The sequence below is a fragment of the Rhinatrema bivittatum genome, chromosome 9, assembly GCF_901001135.1.
Source record: "Rhinatrema bivittatum chromosome 9, aRhiBiv1.1, whole genome shotgun sequence".
NCBI classification, from domain to species: Eukaryota; Metazoa; Chordata; class Amphibia; order Gymnophiona; family Rhinatrematidae; genus Rhinatrema; species Rhinatrema bivittatum.
Genome location: NC_042623.1, coordinates 183,588,684 through 183,603,487, shown reverse-complemented (window position 1 = coordinate 183,603,487; position 14,804 = coordinate 183,588,684). Strand labels below are relative to the sequence as shown.

Genomic DNA, 14,804 nt, shown 5'->3' with positions numbered 1-14,804 from the left:
ACACAGCTATACTAACTGCACTAACCACATTCTCTGGCAACAAATTCCAGAGTTTAATTGTGCGTGGAGTAAAAAAGAACTTTCTCCGATTAGTTTTAAATGTGCCCCATGCTAACTTCATGGAGTGCCCCCTAGTCTTTCTACTATCCGAAAGAGTAAATAACCGATTCACATCTACCCGTTCTAGACCTCTCATGATTTTAAACACCTCTATCATATTCCCCCTCAGTCGTCTCTTCTCCAAGCTGAAAAGTCCTAACCTCTTTAGTCTTTCCTTATAGGGGAGTTGTTCCATTCCCCTGCTGTTTCTGGGGAAATCTCGGGGTTTATTTTTGGGGCAAGAAGTATGAAGGCCTCTCCTTTGCTGGCGGGGAGGACTAGAGGACTGTGGATCACCCTGAGGTGTGCGGCTTGGATGTCCTGGGCCAGTCACAACATTCCGAGTTGAGTGATACAAAATAAGAGTGGTAAACGGTAAAAACCCAATGGATAGTTCTCGTAAATCTCGGTTAGCGCTGGAAATGAAGGACTGAGCCTGTTTTATAGCCAAGAGCTTCCTGGGTCTATGGGAGAACCTCAGACCCGTGTGAGGTGGGTTTTGGGCTGCTACAGTGTGAGGAGTATATTACTTACTATGTGGAGTTTTGAATATTACTCTGTATATAGTGGCTGCAGTTTATTTACTTCCTAGTTCACTTTTTTAGCAAATAAAATCAAAGTGATGTACAAGAAAATACTGACATAATATCAGGTGTAGGTAAAAAAAAAAAATAATGCATAAAACAAACTTGAAAAAGCTGCACATAGGTGTATCAGTATATATGAAACTAAAACGTGTATAAAAACATTTTAAATCTCTGCACTAATTAGTGCTGTAAGGGCTTCCATACAATGGCATGTGCAGCACCCTAAAAGGTACTCTTTATTGTTTCACAGTTTAGTATAGGGCTGCAGTTAATTTCAGTGATTTAGACTTAAAACGGTGAACTCTGCTGATGTTTTCTCTATGATATTCACCATGCAGTCACCTGCCAAGAGCGGCATCCAGCCACACAGTTCTCTCTCTTGCTTGCTAAATTAATCCAGCCTGAAACTCTCTCTCTTGTTGCTTGGCAGCTCGGGTGCCCAAGAAAATCCTCAAGTGCAAAGCTGTTTCCCGGGAGTTAAACTTCTCGTCGGCAGAGCAGATGGAAAAATTCCGGCTCGAGCAGAAAGTCTACTTCAAAGGACAGTGCCTAGAAGGTAACCGTACCGAGGCTCGGCCCTAACCCTCTAACGCTGGGGCATAGGAGAAGAGGAAGGGGCAGCGCTGCTGACCTGCCGGACCCGGCCTGTGTGCACCGCTGCCACCTGCGCTCTTGCCTGCTTGGTGGTGTGTGTTTGTGTTTGTGTTCCATGCACTGCTGCCGCCCGGGCTGTGCCCATTCTGCACAGCCGCCAACTTTAGAAAACCAACTGCAACGCAACACAAATTCCAGCGCCCCCAGCAAAACAAAACACACATGCCCATGCGCAGACAGAAGAAATGATAATGGTGGTGACAAGTGAGGGTGGGGGAGGAGAATGACTGGTGGGGACTTTGTCTTCATTGGCAGGCTCAACTCACCTTTCAGTCTGTGAATCCCCCTCCTCCACAGGCGTGGATCACTTCCCTCAGCCCGGGCACTCTCTTTTTTTTTCTGGAGCTGCTCCTGTTCTCCCCCCCCCCCCCCCCCCTTCCCGCAGTACTTCTGGCACTCGCAGATTCCAGGCCAAGCCAGTCCCGTACCTGCAGAGTCCACCATTTGCATTTCCTGAGCTTTTTACTCCTGGGAGAATTCTGCGCAAAAAAAGGTAAAATTCTGCACACAAAAACTTTAAATTCTGCAAACTTTATATTGGTCAATATAGCACAATTTACATGACAGTCTAAGTAATTACATTTTAAATTAATACAGAAAAAATTTGTTACTTAAAGATGCAGAATTTTAAATATTTTGAGCAGAATTTCCCTAAAAATTCACTGTAAGTGTGTCCCTTCCACTCGTTCTCCCTTCTCCCCTGGCCCCTTTGCCCTCTCAGGCCCCAACTCCTTCACTTGCCAGTATCTCTCCCCTCCACCTCTAGGCTCAACCCCTTCCACTCTATCGCCAGTCCCAGAGTTTGACCCTGTTCTCAGAACTGCCCCTCACACAAGCTGCCTCTGTGCCTCCCTCTCACACACACAGACTCCCTCTCTCTAGTGCATATACACACACCCTCATACAGGCTCCCTCACTCTCTCTCACATACACACATCCCCCCTACAGGACTCTCTCTCTCTTGCATACACACCCACACAAGCTCCCTTTCTCTCTCACACATACATCCTCACACAGTCTACCTATGTCTCTCTCTCACGCACCCCTTTTCACAGGCTCTCTCTCACACATACACAGTCCCTTCACACAGGCTAGACCCTCACATACACACGATCCCTTTTTCATACACAAGAGCTCCCAATCTCTCACAGACACACACACACTCCTTCACAATCTCTTCATATAGGCTCCGTCTCTCTGTCACCCACAGTCAAGTATCTCCCCCCCCCCCCCCCCCCCCCCCCCCGTTACCTCCCATGCTCTCTCTCACACCCTCCTGTTCACCCACCCCCACCGCTCTCTCTCTCTCACCCTTCCCCACTTCCTCCCCTCTCCTCGCCCCTCTCTCACACGCCACCTCCTCCCTCCCCGCTCCTCTCCTGTGCCCCACACCTCTTTCACACACATGCTTCCTCTCTCTAATACAAATACACACATCCTCACACAGACTCCCTCACTCTCGCACACATATATCCCCTCATACAGGGCCCTCTCTCTTGCATACACACTCACACAAGCTCCCTTTCTCTCTCACACATACATCCTCACACAGGCTACTTATGTCTCTCTCATGCAGCCCTTCACACAGGCTCTATCTCACACATACACAGTCCCTTCACACAGGCTAGACCCTCACATACACACGATCCCTTTTTCATATACACGAGCTCCCAATCTCTCACAGACACACATACACACTCCTTCACCATCTCCTCATATAGGCTCCCATAAGCATACCCCCTCACCTCCTATGCTCTATCACACCCTCCTGCTCTCTCACCCTCCCTCACACCCCTCCCCTCATATAGACCCTCTCTCTGAAACCCACACTCAAGCATCCCCCCTCACCTCCCATGCTCTCTCACACACCCTCCTGTTCACCCCCCCCCCCCCCCGCTCTCTCTCTCACCCTTCCCACTTCCTCCCCTCTCCTCGCCCCTCTCTCACACCCCCTCCCCCCTCTCCTCTCACACCCCTCCCCCTCTCCTCTCACACACTCCCTCCCCTCCACTCTCCTCTCTCTCACACACACACACATATACACACACACACACACACACACACTCACTCTCACCAGGGCCTTCATCTTCGCCGCGAACGGCACACCAGGGCCTTCATTGTCGCCGTGAGTGGAGCGCGTCCCACGGCACCTGGGGGTCTTCATCTTTGCCGGGGTCTCCTCTGCCATTTTCTGCACAGAATTCCTCCAGGTCCAGCCCTTGCAGATCGGCAGTCAGGGTCTCCCCAGCATGTGGTGCTTCCTGCCTCAATATGGAAAGCCCAGGGATAAATGTTATCGTATGGGATAGAACAGGAGAATATTTTATTTATTTTTGTGAACAAGAGAAGCAAAGTTTACCTAAATTCCCCCTCGGTTCATACCCTGACCACGGCAGAGCAGGACCCGGGGGTGGGAGAAGAGAGATGATGTCCCTCTTTTGTATTAATGTCAGATCCTACCAGTGAGCTGTCTGTATATGCAGTAAAGAGGCTGCCCACGGGGCAATGAAAGGGGCCCCCTGCCACTCAGCTGCTCCTTATTTCTTATCTCCTGGATTATTAGGGGTTTGGCGGTGCTGGGCACAGACGTCGTCCTGTGCCTTTCTTGTGCACACTCATTCTGTCACACGCTCACTCACACGTGCGCCCGTTCTCTTTCACACATGATCTCAGAAGGTCGGAGGCACGCTGGGCAGGGAAGGGGGGGAAAAGAGGGGGGAACCAGGGCTGTCGGAAGAGACAAGCGGGGGGCTGGGCATCATTGTAGTGGAAGTAAGCGCACCTTAGCCCCTCTGTAGCTGCTGGCTCAGCTGACCAGTCACACAGGCTGAAAACGTCTGCCTCCCCCCCCCCCCCCCCGCCAGCCATATTACCTATATAGTCCAGGGCACTGGGCATCCCAGCAGTACCCAGAGGGTAGCATTGAGATAATAGCTGGGGGGGGAGGGTGGGATGCTGGGCAGGGAAAGGATCAGGAAAGGGGTACAGCCATGGGCAGAGAGGGGAAGGGGGGGTCACTGCAGTACATTATATGTTTTGTTTAACATCAGGTAAATTCCAAGTTGCTAAGGGACAAGACATGGGTCCTGCGTGAGACCTGAGGGGGAAAGGTACAGCCTATAGAGCAATTTCTCATTGAGCTGCAGCTGAGATCCTGTGCCCCATTCCCTCCCTGTTTCTCCACCCTACCATTGTTCTCCATGTGCCTCTCTCCTCTCCTCACCCTGTGCCTCCAGGCTGGCTCCCGCGGGTCCTTGCCCAACATGATGTGAGCGGGGGGTGGAGGATGGCACCGAGAGGGTCCTTGCTACAGAAATCTGAGGAAGCACAGGTTGCTGAGGCCTTTGCTGCACCCCCAGCACTGTCCAGTCGCAGCATAAGAAAAGAGGTGGGGGGGGGGGGGGGGCAGCAGCTCAGCTCAGCTTTCCCCCGAGAGGCTCAGGCCTCCCTGCTGAAGCAGACGTTTAGCGTCCACGCAGTACGTCTGACTCGTACCCTGCACATCACGCCTGAAAACCGGGCAGATGGCAAACCTAACCTTCTCAATACTGGGGCTGCCAGTTTTATAGAGAGACACCTCCCACCTTCTCCAGCCTTTCAGTAAAATAACTTATTAAACCTTGCTGGCTGCAGAGCTGGAAGAAAAGGGCAGATATAACCTGCCCCCCACCCTGACCCTGCCAGCTAGCACAGAAACCTTCACCAAACTTTGAACAAACAATTTTCCAACCTTTGCGTCTGTAGTTTAAATCTCTCCTCTCTCTCTGCTTGCACTTAGCTTTTTCTTAGTTTCCTTTCTGCTGCGTCTTCCTTTTCTTTCTTTTAAAGCTTTATTTTCTGGTCTTTCATTTCTTTATCATTTATTTTCCTCCATGTGTATCCACCATATGCCTCTCCACACTTCATTAGCTTCTCTCATCTCCTAGTCTCCTCTTTGCCACTTCCATCTCTGTCCTCACTTTTGCTTGTCTCTCCTCCACCATTATCCTCTTGATTTACCTTCCCTGTCAGCCTCTCTCCCCCTCTAAAGTTCCCTTCACCTAACCACTCATCCCTGCTCTTCTTATCACAGCCTGCATCCTCTCTCCCTGCTTGTATCCCCTTTTCCCTTCTCACCAGGCCTGGATTTAGGCATAGGCAGCACAGACAATTGCCTAGAGCGACAGATACCCACTTCAAAGGAGTGCGGCTGTGCCAAGGAGGAGCCTGCTTCAGCAATCCACTTCAAAGGGGCACTGCCAGAGCACTCTGGGACTTTAGTGAGTGGTGAGGGAGAAAGAGATATCCCTCACTTCCCACTCTCCTGCCTAAATTTGGTCCTGCTTTTCTCAGCCCGTGTCCCCCCCTCTGTCTTCAGAGCCTGTGTCTACTCTACTCTCTCTCTCTCTCTCTCTCCCCCAGTCCCTCTGCCCTTTCCAATTTCTTCCTGCCTCTCCTGTCCCAGCCAGAATTCCTTCTTTCGATTCCTTCTTCAGACGCTCATAACAGTATTCTCTCCCAGCCAGTATCTCCTTTTAATCCATCTTCTAGCAGTTCTCTCAGCCCCTTTCTCACCCTGCTTTATAGCAAGTTAGTCTTCTCGTTACCTTTATCAGCAGCCTTCCCCATCTCCACTGCACTTCAGGAAAACTCTCTGTCCTATATTGCCTCTACTCTCTGGTGCCCCTGCAGTGCATTGGTCAGATATTATACAGCCAGCCAGTAGGCAGTAGGAGGGGTGGGACCAGTAACTGGGATTCAGAAGTGCAGTGCCTGCCCTTCCCTGTTACCCTTTCCACAGTCAGCCAATAGGCTGCAGGGAGAAGCGTGAGGAGTAGCAGGGGGCAAGAATTATTTCTTTACTGCCCTCCTGAGACAGCTCTGCATCAGAGAGTTCTCAGCTCCCAATCTACAGGAGTGCAGGAGACAATATTGGGGGTGCTCAAACACCCGTAGTACCCACATAGCTGGTGCCTATGTAATCGTGTATGTGTTTGTGTGTGGGGGGGGGGGGGGATATTTGCACTACTGCCCATACTGGTCTTTGTGGTTCACCAGTGTGTGCGAGTGAAGCTTGCACTGCTGCTTCAGGGCTGGTGCGTCCAAATAGGCAAACTAGGTGGTCATCTAGGGCACCAGCCATTAGGGGGCAGCAGTGTGGGGCCGCGAGCAAGGCCCATTCCACTCACGGCCGAGAGGCGTAGAGACTCTGTGGTCCACGAGCAGCTCCCATCCTGCTCATGGCCGAGAAATGCGGACACTCAGCGGGTTGTGAGCAGTGCCAGTCTTGCTTGCGGCTGAGTGGAGCAGAGTCTCTTCTTGTGTGTGTGTGTGTGTGTACGAGAGAGCAATAGTGTTAGTGAGAGAGAGGGAGGGAGCCTGTGTAAGGGTGCGTGTGTGAATGATGCAAGGAATCTTAAGTGTGTGTGTGTGTGTGTAAGAGAAGGGGGCCTGTCTGAGTGAATGAGGTCAGAGCCGGGGGGGGGGGGGGAGGAGCGGATTTGAAACTTGCACTGCTGCGGTCCACCCTGTACTGGTTTTGTTGTGGGGCAGGGTGTGAGAGAAGCTTGCAAACTCTGTGAATTGCATGTGAGGCAGCATGGCGTCACACGTCCTGGAGCATTATAGTGCTGAATATCAAAATCAGCAGTAGATTGGCTTGCTCTTTATTTAATCAGGCAGATTTTGGAGCCTGAAGGACTCTGAAATTAAATGTCTTGTATGTAAGCACTTTGACTCTTTAATAACTGAGATGGTACTGAGAAGTGTGGACATTTTGATTTAAATTTGGTTTAACACATAGCTGCAAGCATGTATGTGTGTAAGGTTCCTCTCAGGTTTTCACTTCCCTCTAAGCCCTAGTCAGAGCAGTATCTTTTCTAGTCTTGCTTTGGCCTCCATTCCTGACGGATGGATTTTTTTTTTTTTTTTGCAGAGTGGTTCTTTGAATTTGGCTTTGTGATACCCAACTCTATGAACACATGGCAGTCCTTGATAGAGGCCGCGCCAGAATCACAGATGATGCCTGCAAACGTCCTAACGTGAGTTACCATGCGCTCGCCCGCGGTGCCCTTTCCTCGTCTTCCTATTGCAGCCCGTTAGCTGTTAAGTTTGCTTTTGTTGTCCATCTTGAAGAGATTGATGCTTTACGGGGGAAAAACTCCTGATTCTTCCGCTCCCAGCCTTATTGATTTTAATCATTTTCTTAATAAATCAAATTCCCAAAGTCTCTTTTGTCTCACACAGTGTGTTTGTCTCCTATGCTCTATTGAGAAGGGACTCTCTTGTTATGTGTAAGTGTACATCACCGTGCACGTCAAGTAGTGCGACAGAAGTGATAAGTGGCAGTACTAAACTGTAAAACCAGGGTGTCGGATAAGCAGAGAGAAACCTTATTGGTCCCTGCTAATGCTGTGGGGTTTGTTTTTTTGAAGAGCGAGTGAACCTGCTTCATTTCCCCACCAGAAATTATTGGACGATAAAAACCACAGCGTGAATCAGGTCCTGTTGATCTGTCAGGTAGCTCGGCATTGGAAGCGTCCGAGCTTCGGCACCTGAATCTTCAGACAGGAGCTTCCAAGCAGGGGACTCCCTGTGCTGAGGAGCAGGAGGAAGGCGCGCTGTGCACCCCTCTAACGTGTCTCTTCTCTTCTTCCCCCTCTCTGTTTTTCTCCAGTGGTAACGTAGTCATAGAAACCAAATTCTACGATGACGACCTCCTTGTAAGCACTTCCAAAGTGAGACTTTTCTATGTGTGAAGAAGAAGGGGGTTTTTTCTCTTTTTTTTTTTTTTTCCCCCGCCTCCCTCTTGGAAGCTTTTGTTTTTCCTCCGTAAAAATCCTGGACTTTCCAGCGGTTAAGATGCTTCTCGAGGTTTCAATCATGACCTTGAACATCACTTAATGCTGTTCCGATGGCAGCTGCCCTCCTGTGCAGAATTCAGCAATGAAAAAAAGCAAGCCCCGTTGGCAGGAGACTCAGACTGGGTGCTGGGAGGGGCAACAGTGAACACAGTCTTTGGAAACAGGAACCAAAGAATGCCCATGCGAGCAACGCTGGCAGTGACTCCGGTTCCATCCCTAGGAGGAAGATCGTGCAGCTTGGCGCCTTGCGTTTCACTTCAGCTTGCTCATTTCCCAGAACACACACACACAGAGCTGTGCTATCTCGCAGACGTTTTCAGTATGTTTTACTCACTGCTCTTTCTTTCCCAGATTTTAGGTTTCATTGCACTGCTTTCCGTACATTCCCCATAGCCGTACCACTAAAACTGTAAAATAGATTTTCTTCTGCGCTATTAATACAATAAAGATGAATTTCTGAATTAAAACCATCTAACTACTCCGCTTTCTGTTCTGTTTACAGTGTGGACGTGAAGTATAATCAAAAATATGAATTTAACGTGTCCTTGAGATTTACTCACTGCCTAAGTGGGTAACCAAGGCTCGCTCTCTGCAAATACAGATTCCACGGTGCAATCTTTGTAGCTGACTCCTGAAATATAATTGCTTTGGGGTTTTCCCTTTAATTATTACTCCATCCCTTTTTAGGCAATTAGCCAGCTATGGCGAAACTCATTGGAGACTGCATTCCAGCTGTAACCTAAGCATAGTCCATGGGCTCCTACCTATCGATTCCAGGAGCAAAACTCCCCTTCTGTAGCCCTGCTGGACCCCTCTGTGGACTCCCCATGCATTGCTTTCCATTTTCCCCATTTAGTTTCGGAAAACTCACAAAGGAGGACTTCATTTCTTTCTGGAAACTATGCAGCTCAGGTTTTAAATGAAACTGTGTTTGTTAATTTTATCAGTGACATCAAACTATAGAACATGACAATAGATAAGGACTAAATGACCCATTGAAGTATCAATTCCTAATGTAGCACCTCTGTTCTTGGGATTTACCCTCACATCCTTGTATCTAAGGATCCTCGTGCTTATCCCAGGCTTTACCTCTCACTCCCCCACAGCTAAGGATCCTCTGTGCTTATCCCAGGCTTTACCTCTCACTCTCCCACAGCTAAGGATCCTCTGTGCTTATCCCAGGCTTTACCTCTCCTCACTCCCTCACAGCTAAGGATCCTCTGTGCTTATCCCAGGCTTTACCTCTCACTCCCTCACAGCTAAGGATCCTCTGTGCTTATCCCAGGCTTTACCTCTCACTCCCCCACAGCTAAGGATCCTCTGTGCTTATCCCAGGCTTTACCTCTCACTCCTCCACAGCTAAGGATCCCTGTGCTTATCCCAGGCTTTACCTCTCACTCCCCCACAGCTAAGGATCCTCTGTGCTTATCCCAGGGTTTACCCCTCACTCCCCACAACTAAAGATCCTCTGTGTTTATCTCAGGCTTTATCCCTCACTTCTCACATCTAAGGATCCTCTGTGCTTATCCCAGGCTTTATCCCTCACTTCTCACATTTAAGGATCCTCTGTGCTTATCTCAGGCTTTATCCCTCACTTCTCACATCTAAGGATCCTCTGTGCTTATCCCAGGCTTTATCCCTCACAGCTAAGGATCCTCTGTGCTTATCCCAGGCTTTACCTCTCACCTCACCCCCCACAGCTAAGGATCCTCTGTGCTTATCCCAGGCTTTATCCCTCACTCTCCCACAGCTAAGGATCCTCTGTGCTTATCCCAGGCTTTACATCTCACTCCCCCACAGCTAAGGATCCTCTGTGCTTATCCCAGGCTTTATCCCTCACTCCCCCCCACAGCTAAGGATCCTCTGTGCTTATCCCAGATTGTACCCCTCACTCCCCACAACTAAAGATCCTCTGTGCTTATCTCAGGCTTTATCCCTCACTTCTCACATCTAAGGATCCTCTGTGCTTATCCCAGTCTTTTAACCCCTCTTTCCCCACAGCCAAGGATCTTTGTTGCTTATCTTAGACTCTTCACTCCCTCAACAGCTAAAGATCCACCATACTTATCCCAGGCTTTTCCCTTCCCTCATATCTTTACCCTTCTCTGCTTTAACCTAGGGGAGAGATATGGGTCTTAGCAAATTAATAGTGGGGGTTAGTTGGAGAAAGTACGGCTATGATCTGTTTTTCCTGAACTATTGAATAGATGGGGTATAGAAAGGTCCTAAAGCTAAACTATAGGAATAGCTGAACAAAAGGTAGATTCCATTTTATCCTGCTACAAACCAGTCCAGTCAAGACAAGTGGGTTATGTCCCCCTATCTACAGATGGAAGCAGAGAACATAGTTTTCCTTAATGTGTGCAGTACAGGAATAACTTGTAATTTTCTGTCTCCGAAGATGGTAAGACATGGGTGGTGCAGCAAGATTTTCACTAGGGGTTTCCCCATTTTTGCTTGGGGGTTTGGCAGCGGCAGTGGTTAAGGGCCGGGTACCTGATACGTCCATTGTAGCGAGCCCACAGTGAGAGCTTCCAGCTGGCTCCAGTTTTGTCCATCGCTCGCTGCTTGTGTGAGGGGGAGTAGGTCTCAGCCTCCTCATGAACACAGTGGGCATGGCCATCCAGTGAGGAGCATGTAGCTGCAGATGCGCTGCTTGTGCAATAGGCCGCATTTGCCCTATGAGCCTTCAAAACAGAGAGGTTCCCAGGGAGTCTTCTCAGGCCTTGGAATTGTTTGCTGCTGTGCAAGCAATGGAAAAGAACTATAGCCTATTCATTGCTTCAGGTACAAAAACTTAGATTGTAAGCCCTCTGGGGATAGGGAAATACCTGCAATACCTGAATGTAAACCGATGTGATATCTCAGATCAAATGTCGGTATATAAAAATAATAAATAAATAAACATGAGAACATGCCATACTGGGTCAGACCAAGAGTCCATCAAGCCCAGCATCCTGTTTCCAACAGTGGCCAATCCAGGCCATAAGAACCTGGCAAGTATCCAAAAACTGTCTGTTCCATGCTAGTTGCTAGTAATATAACAATAAATGAATGCACTAAAGATATATTTAGAGGGATATATACCTTGAAACTCTATTACTCAAATTGTGATCACCTCTTTCATAAATTTTTTTAATGATTTTTTTTTTTTTAACACCCATACAAAATGGTGAATATTTCTTAACCCCTTTTTATTTTAAATGAAATTAAACCAAAAAAACATTTTTTTCAAAAAGAAAAAAATTTTGGAGGGAAAGGAAGGTTTCATACCACATTATTTTTGTCACTACCATCCGGTAATGTACTCTTTATAATCATTAACCAACCTTCTCCGACCTGATTTTTCTTTGTTTTTATATGTCCAGCGTGAATTAAAACTTTTTCATTAACTGTTCAAACGATTACTGGCCAAATGTCGGCCTTCATATAACTTGTAGTGCCGATTCAATGTGGACTTCTAAAGCGTCTGCTTTCTTTCAGTGCAAATCCTTTGATATAAACATTAAACCAACTTATCTGGTTGAAAATAGTCGTTTCCCAATGGTACCTCGATTCATATCCGTGGATTTTTCCTCAGGGGATTTTCTATCTCCTTTGAACTGTCGGAAGTGTTCGGCACTTCATTTCTCAGCACATCTTTACATCCTAGAATCAGCTTCATGGCGTGGATGTGATCTCTTATCGCCGGTTCACATTGAATCCCCATATTTGCTGACTGCTCTTATATACTTCTCCTGGTTTTAAAGATCACCAATCCAAAATTACATTTATACTACGTCATCACATATTTTTAAAGTAAGGAGCCCCAGTCTAGTTCTTCATTGAGTCCGCCCGGTGTTTGAGTTTGTAGTGTGAAAATCCAAAATGCCTCTCTTCGATTCAAAATGTCTATACGATTGCCGCCATGTGATGACAACTGGACGTGTTCTAAAATTGTCCATTTTAATTGTGTGAAAGTATGTTTATTTTGTATACAATGTGCAACAATCGGGGCGGATAGTGTCTGAGTGTTCAGTCGGGACGTATGTTCATTTAATCTAGTTCTCATACTGCGTGTCGTTCTGCCAATGTATACTTTTGGGCAAGTACAAATTAAGGCATACACTATATGATCGGAATTGCACGTGGTGAATGTTATGCGAGATACTCTATATTTTGTCACAGGATCTGCCCATGTTATGCCTTCAATACAATTACAACAATGTGTACATTGACCATATTTGAAATGGCCTTTATCCCCTTCCTCAACATGTGGACGTGCCTGTGCATGAACCAGTTTGTCTCTGATATTACTGCCCCTCATGGTGACAATCAATGGCGGCAATCATATAGACATTTTGAATCGAAGAGAGGCATTTTGGGTCAGGATTCTCATGAGACCACTCCAATCCTCCCTTCTGTCTTGATGGCTGCCCCATTCATAGGATTTCAAGTTTTACCTCCCATTGTTCGTGTCGATGGGTTCAAAAAAGGTTTGGATAAGTTATTGGAGGAGAAGTCCATTAATGGCTATTAATCAGTTATACTTAGGGGGAATAGCCACTGCTATTAATTGCATCAGTAGCATGGGTTCTTCTTAGTGTTTGGGTAATTGCCAGGTTCTTGTGGCCTGGTTTTGGCCTCTGTTGGAAATAGGATGCTGGGCTTGATGGACCCTCGGTCTGACCCAGCATGGCAATTTCTTATGTTCTTATGAGGAAGAGCGGTTTTGTTTGGTGGATGATCCCTCAGAACTTATTGAAGGGAGTGATTCCAATAGCACCCTTGTGGATACTAATCACAATAGTTGCAAATCAGGTTGGGGAGTGCATTGTCTGGCTTATTTAGCTCAGGGACTCTGGTCTCAGGAGGGAAGCCCCTTGGTCAATCAACAGTTTGGAAATCAGCGCAATAAGATTAGCCATTGGTCTTTTTCTTCCCGTCTTAAGGGAAAAGTCAGTTATAGTGCTCTCTGACAATTCAACACCAGTGGAAAATGTCAGCAGACAAGGAGATACCTGAAGTAGCATGGGATCTTCTTAGTGTTTGGGTAATTGCCAGGTTCTTGTGGCCTGGTTTTGGCCGCTGTTGGAAACAGGATGCTGGGCTTGATGGACCCTTGGTCTGACCCAGCATGGCAATTTCTTATGTTGTTAAGTCTAGGGGAGTTGGAAGAGACAAATCTCCTTTTCCCTTGGGCAGAAGAAAATCTCCAACTCTTGATAGCGGCTCATATTGTGGGGTTAGGAGAATGTTCAGGCTGATTTCCTGAGAGGACTCTCCTGGTTCCAGGTGAGTGGGCACAGCCACGATGGCTTTCAGCAGGGAGTGTTACAGTGGGGGCATGCATCACATAAATCTGATGGCAACTCACAAGAATGCCCAAATATGTTGCAGGGAGATCATTCAAAGGGATACACACCCTAGTTCAGCCTTGGCTAAGAGGGGCATTAGGATGCATATTTCTTTCTTGGTCACTTATAGGAAAGATTCTAAGGAGAGTAGCTTCAGAGCTCTCACATGGTCCTAGTGGCACCAGATTGGCTGAGGAGGCCATGGTATATGAATTGGAAGTCCAGGTAGTGGCTGTCTCCAGTTTCAGGGGTAGAATCCATAGAATTTCTGTAGTTTCATATCCTTAGTTCCAAACCTTCAGTCTATTTCTTTGCCAGCTTTTTCTAGAGATGATTGTCAGGACAACAATAAATCCATCGGGTGCTTATTTAGTATTTGGAGGTTACTAATGTTTGTCTTGCTTGAAGATGGCCTCCAAAGCTACTCTGGCAAGCTAGATCATGGATGTGATACCTTCAGCATATATACTCTATAGCCATCTGATGTCCGAGATTATTTGTGTTTATTCTACTAGAGCTCAGTCTTCTTCCTGAGTGGAAGAAATTGCTGTTGCACCAGTGGATATTGCTGAGGCAGCTACTTGCTAGTCCTCGCATTCTTTTGTTAAGCATTTTAGATTGGATGTGTTTGCCAAGGAGAATGCAACATTTAGGACTGGCATTCTCATAGCAGCCTTCGCTCCCTCCCTATGAGCTAATTGGGCTTTGGTACTTCCTGTTTCTCTTGACTGGACTGGTGTAGCAGGATGAAATGGAAGGAGACATTTGTGCCTGTTCATTTTCTTTCCATGAATCCTGCTACACCAGTCTAGGACTCTCCCGGGAAGCTGGGCCACATTGGAAAGGAGGAAATCTTTGTCAGGTGCCTGTCTTATAGAGATGTATTTCAGAGAGGTGGATCCTCCAGCCAGCCTTCGGTTATGTTTACTCTCCTGTCCTCCATTTTGTTAGGTGTCATTTCTGTTCCTTACAAGGCATGGTCAGGTAGTGAGTACACGTGGTCTCTCCAATAATAAACATTTTTAAAGGTTTTGAAATATGTTTTTCAATTTAATGTTTCTGTTCTGTTGCGTGCTATGTTAGAGAAATACTGAGTTGTTCCTGTGCTGCACCACTTCTAGGTAGTAGCAATGATGTCACCATGGAAACTGTGTTCTCTGCCTCCATCTGCTGGTGGGGGGTCATAACCCACTTGCCTTGAGTGGACTGGTGTAGGAGGATTCATGGAAGGAAAAAGGTAAAAATTTCTACAAAGCCCACCTCTGTTCCCACAGCTTTTACTGCCA

General features: G+C 47.4%; 1 protein-coding gene across 1 annotated transcript in view; it reads left to right on the top strand.

The window, feature by feature from the left end:
- PDE6D (phosphodiesterase 6D) overlaps positions 1 to 8,646 on the top strand; it is a 95,172-nt gene extending 86,526 nt beyond the window's left edge. The window contains exons 3-5 of the mRNA XM_029615174.1: positions 1,117 to 1,242; positions 7,255 to 7,360; positions 7,996 to 8,646. Coding sequence (XP_029471034.1) covers positions 1,117 to 1,242; positions 7,255 to 7,360; positions 7,996 to 8,077 — 314 coding nt within the window. The 3' untranslated portion in view covers positions 8,078 to 8,646. The remainder of the gene's footprint in view (positions 1 to 1,116; positions 1,243 to 7,254; positions 7,361 to 7,995) is intronic.
- Positions 8,647 to 14,804: the final 6,158 nt, after the last annotated feature.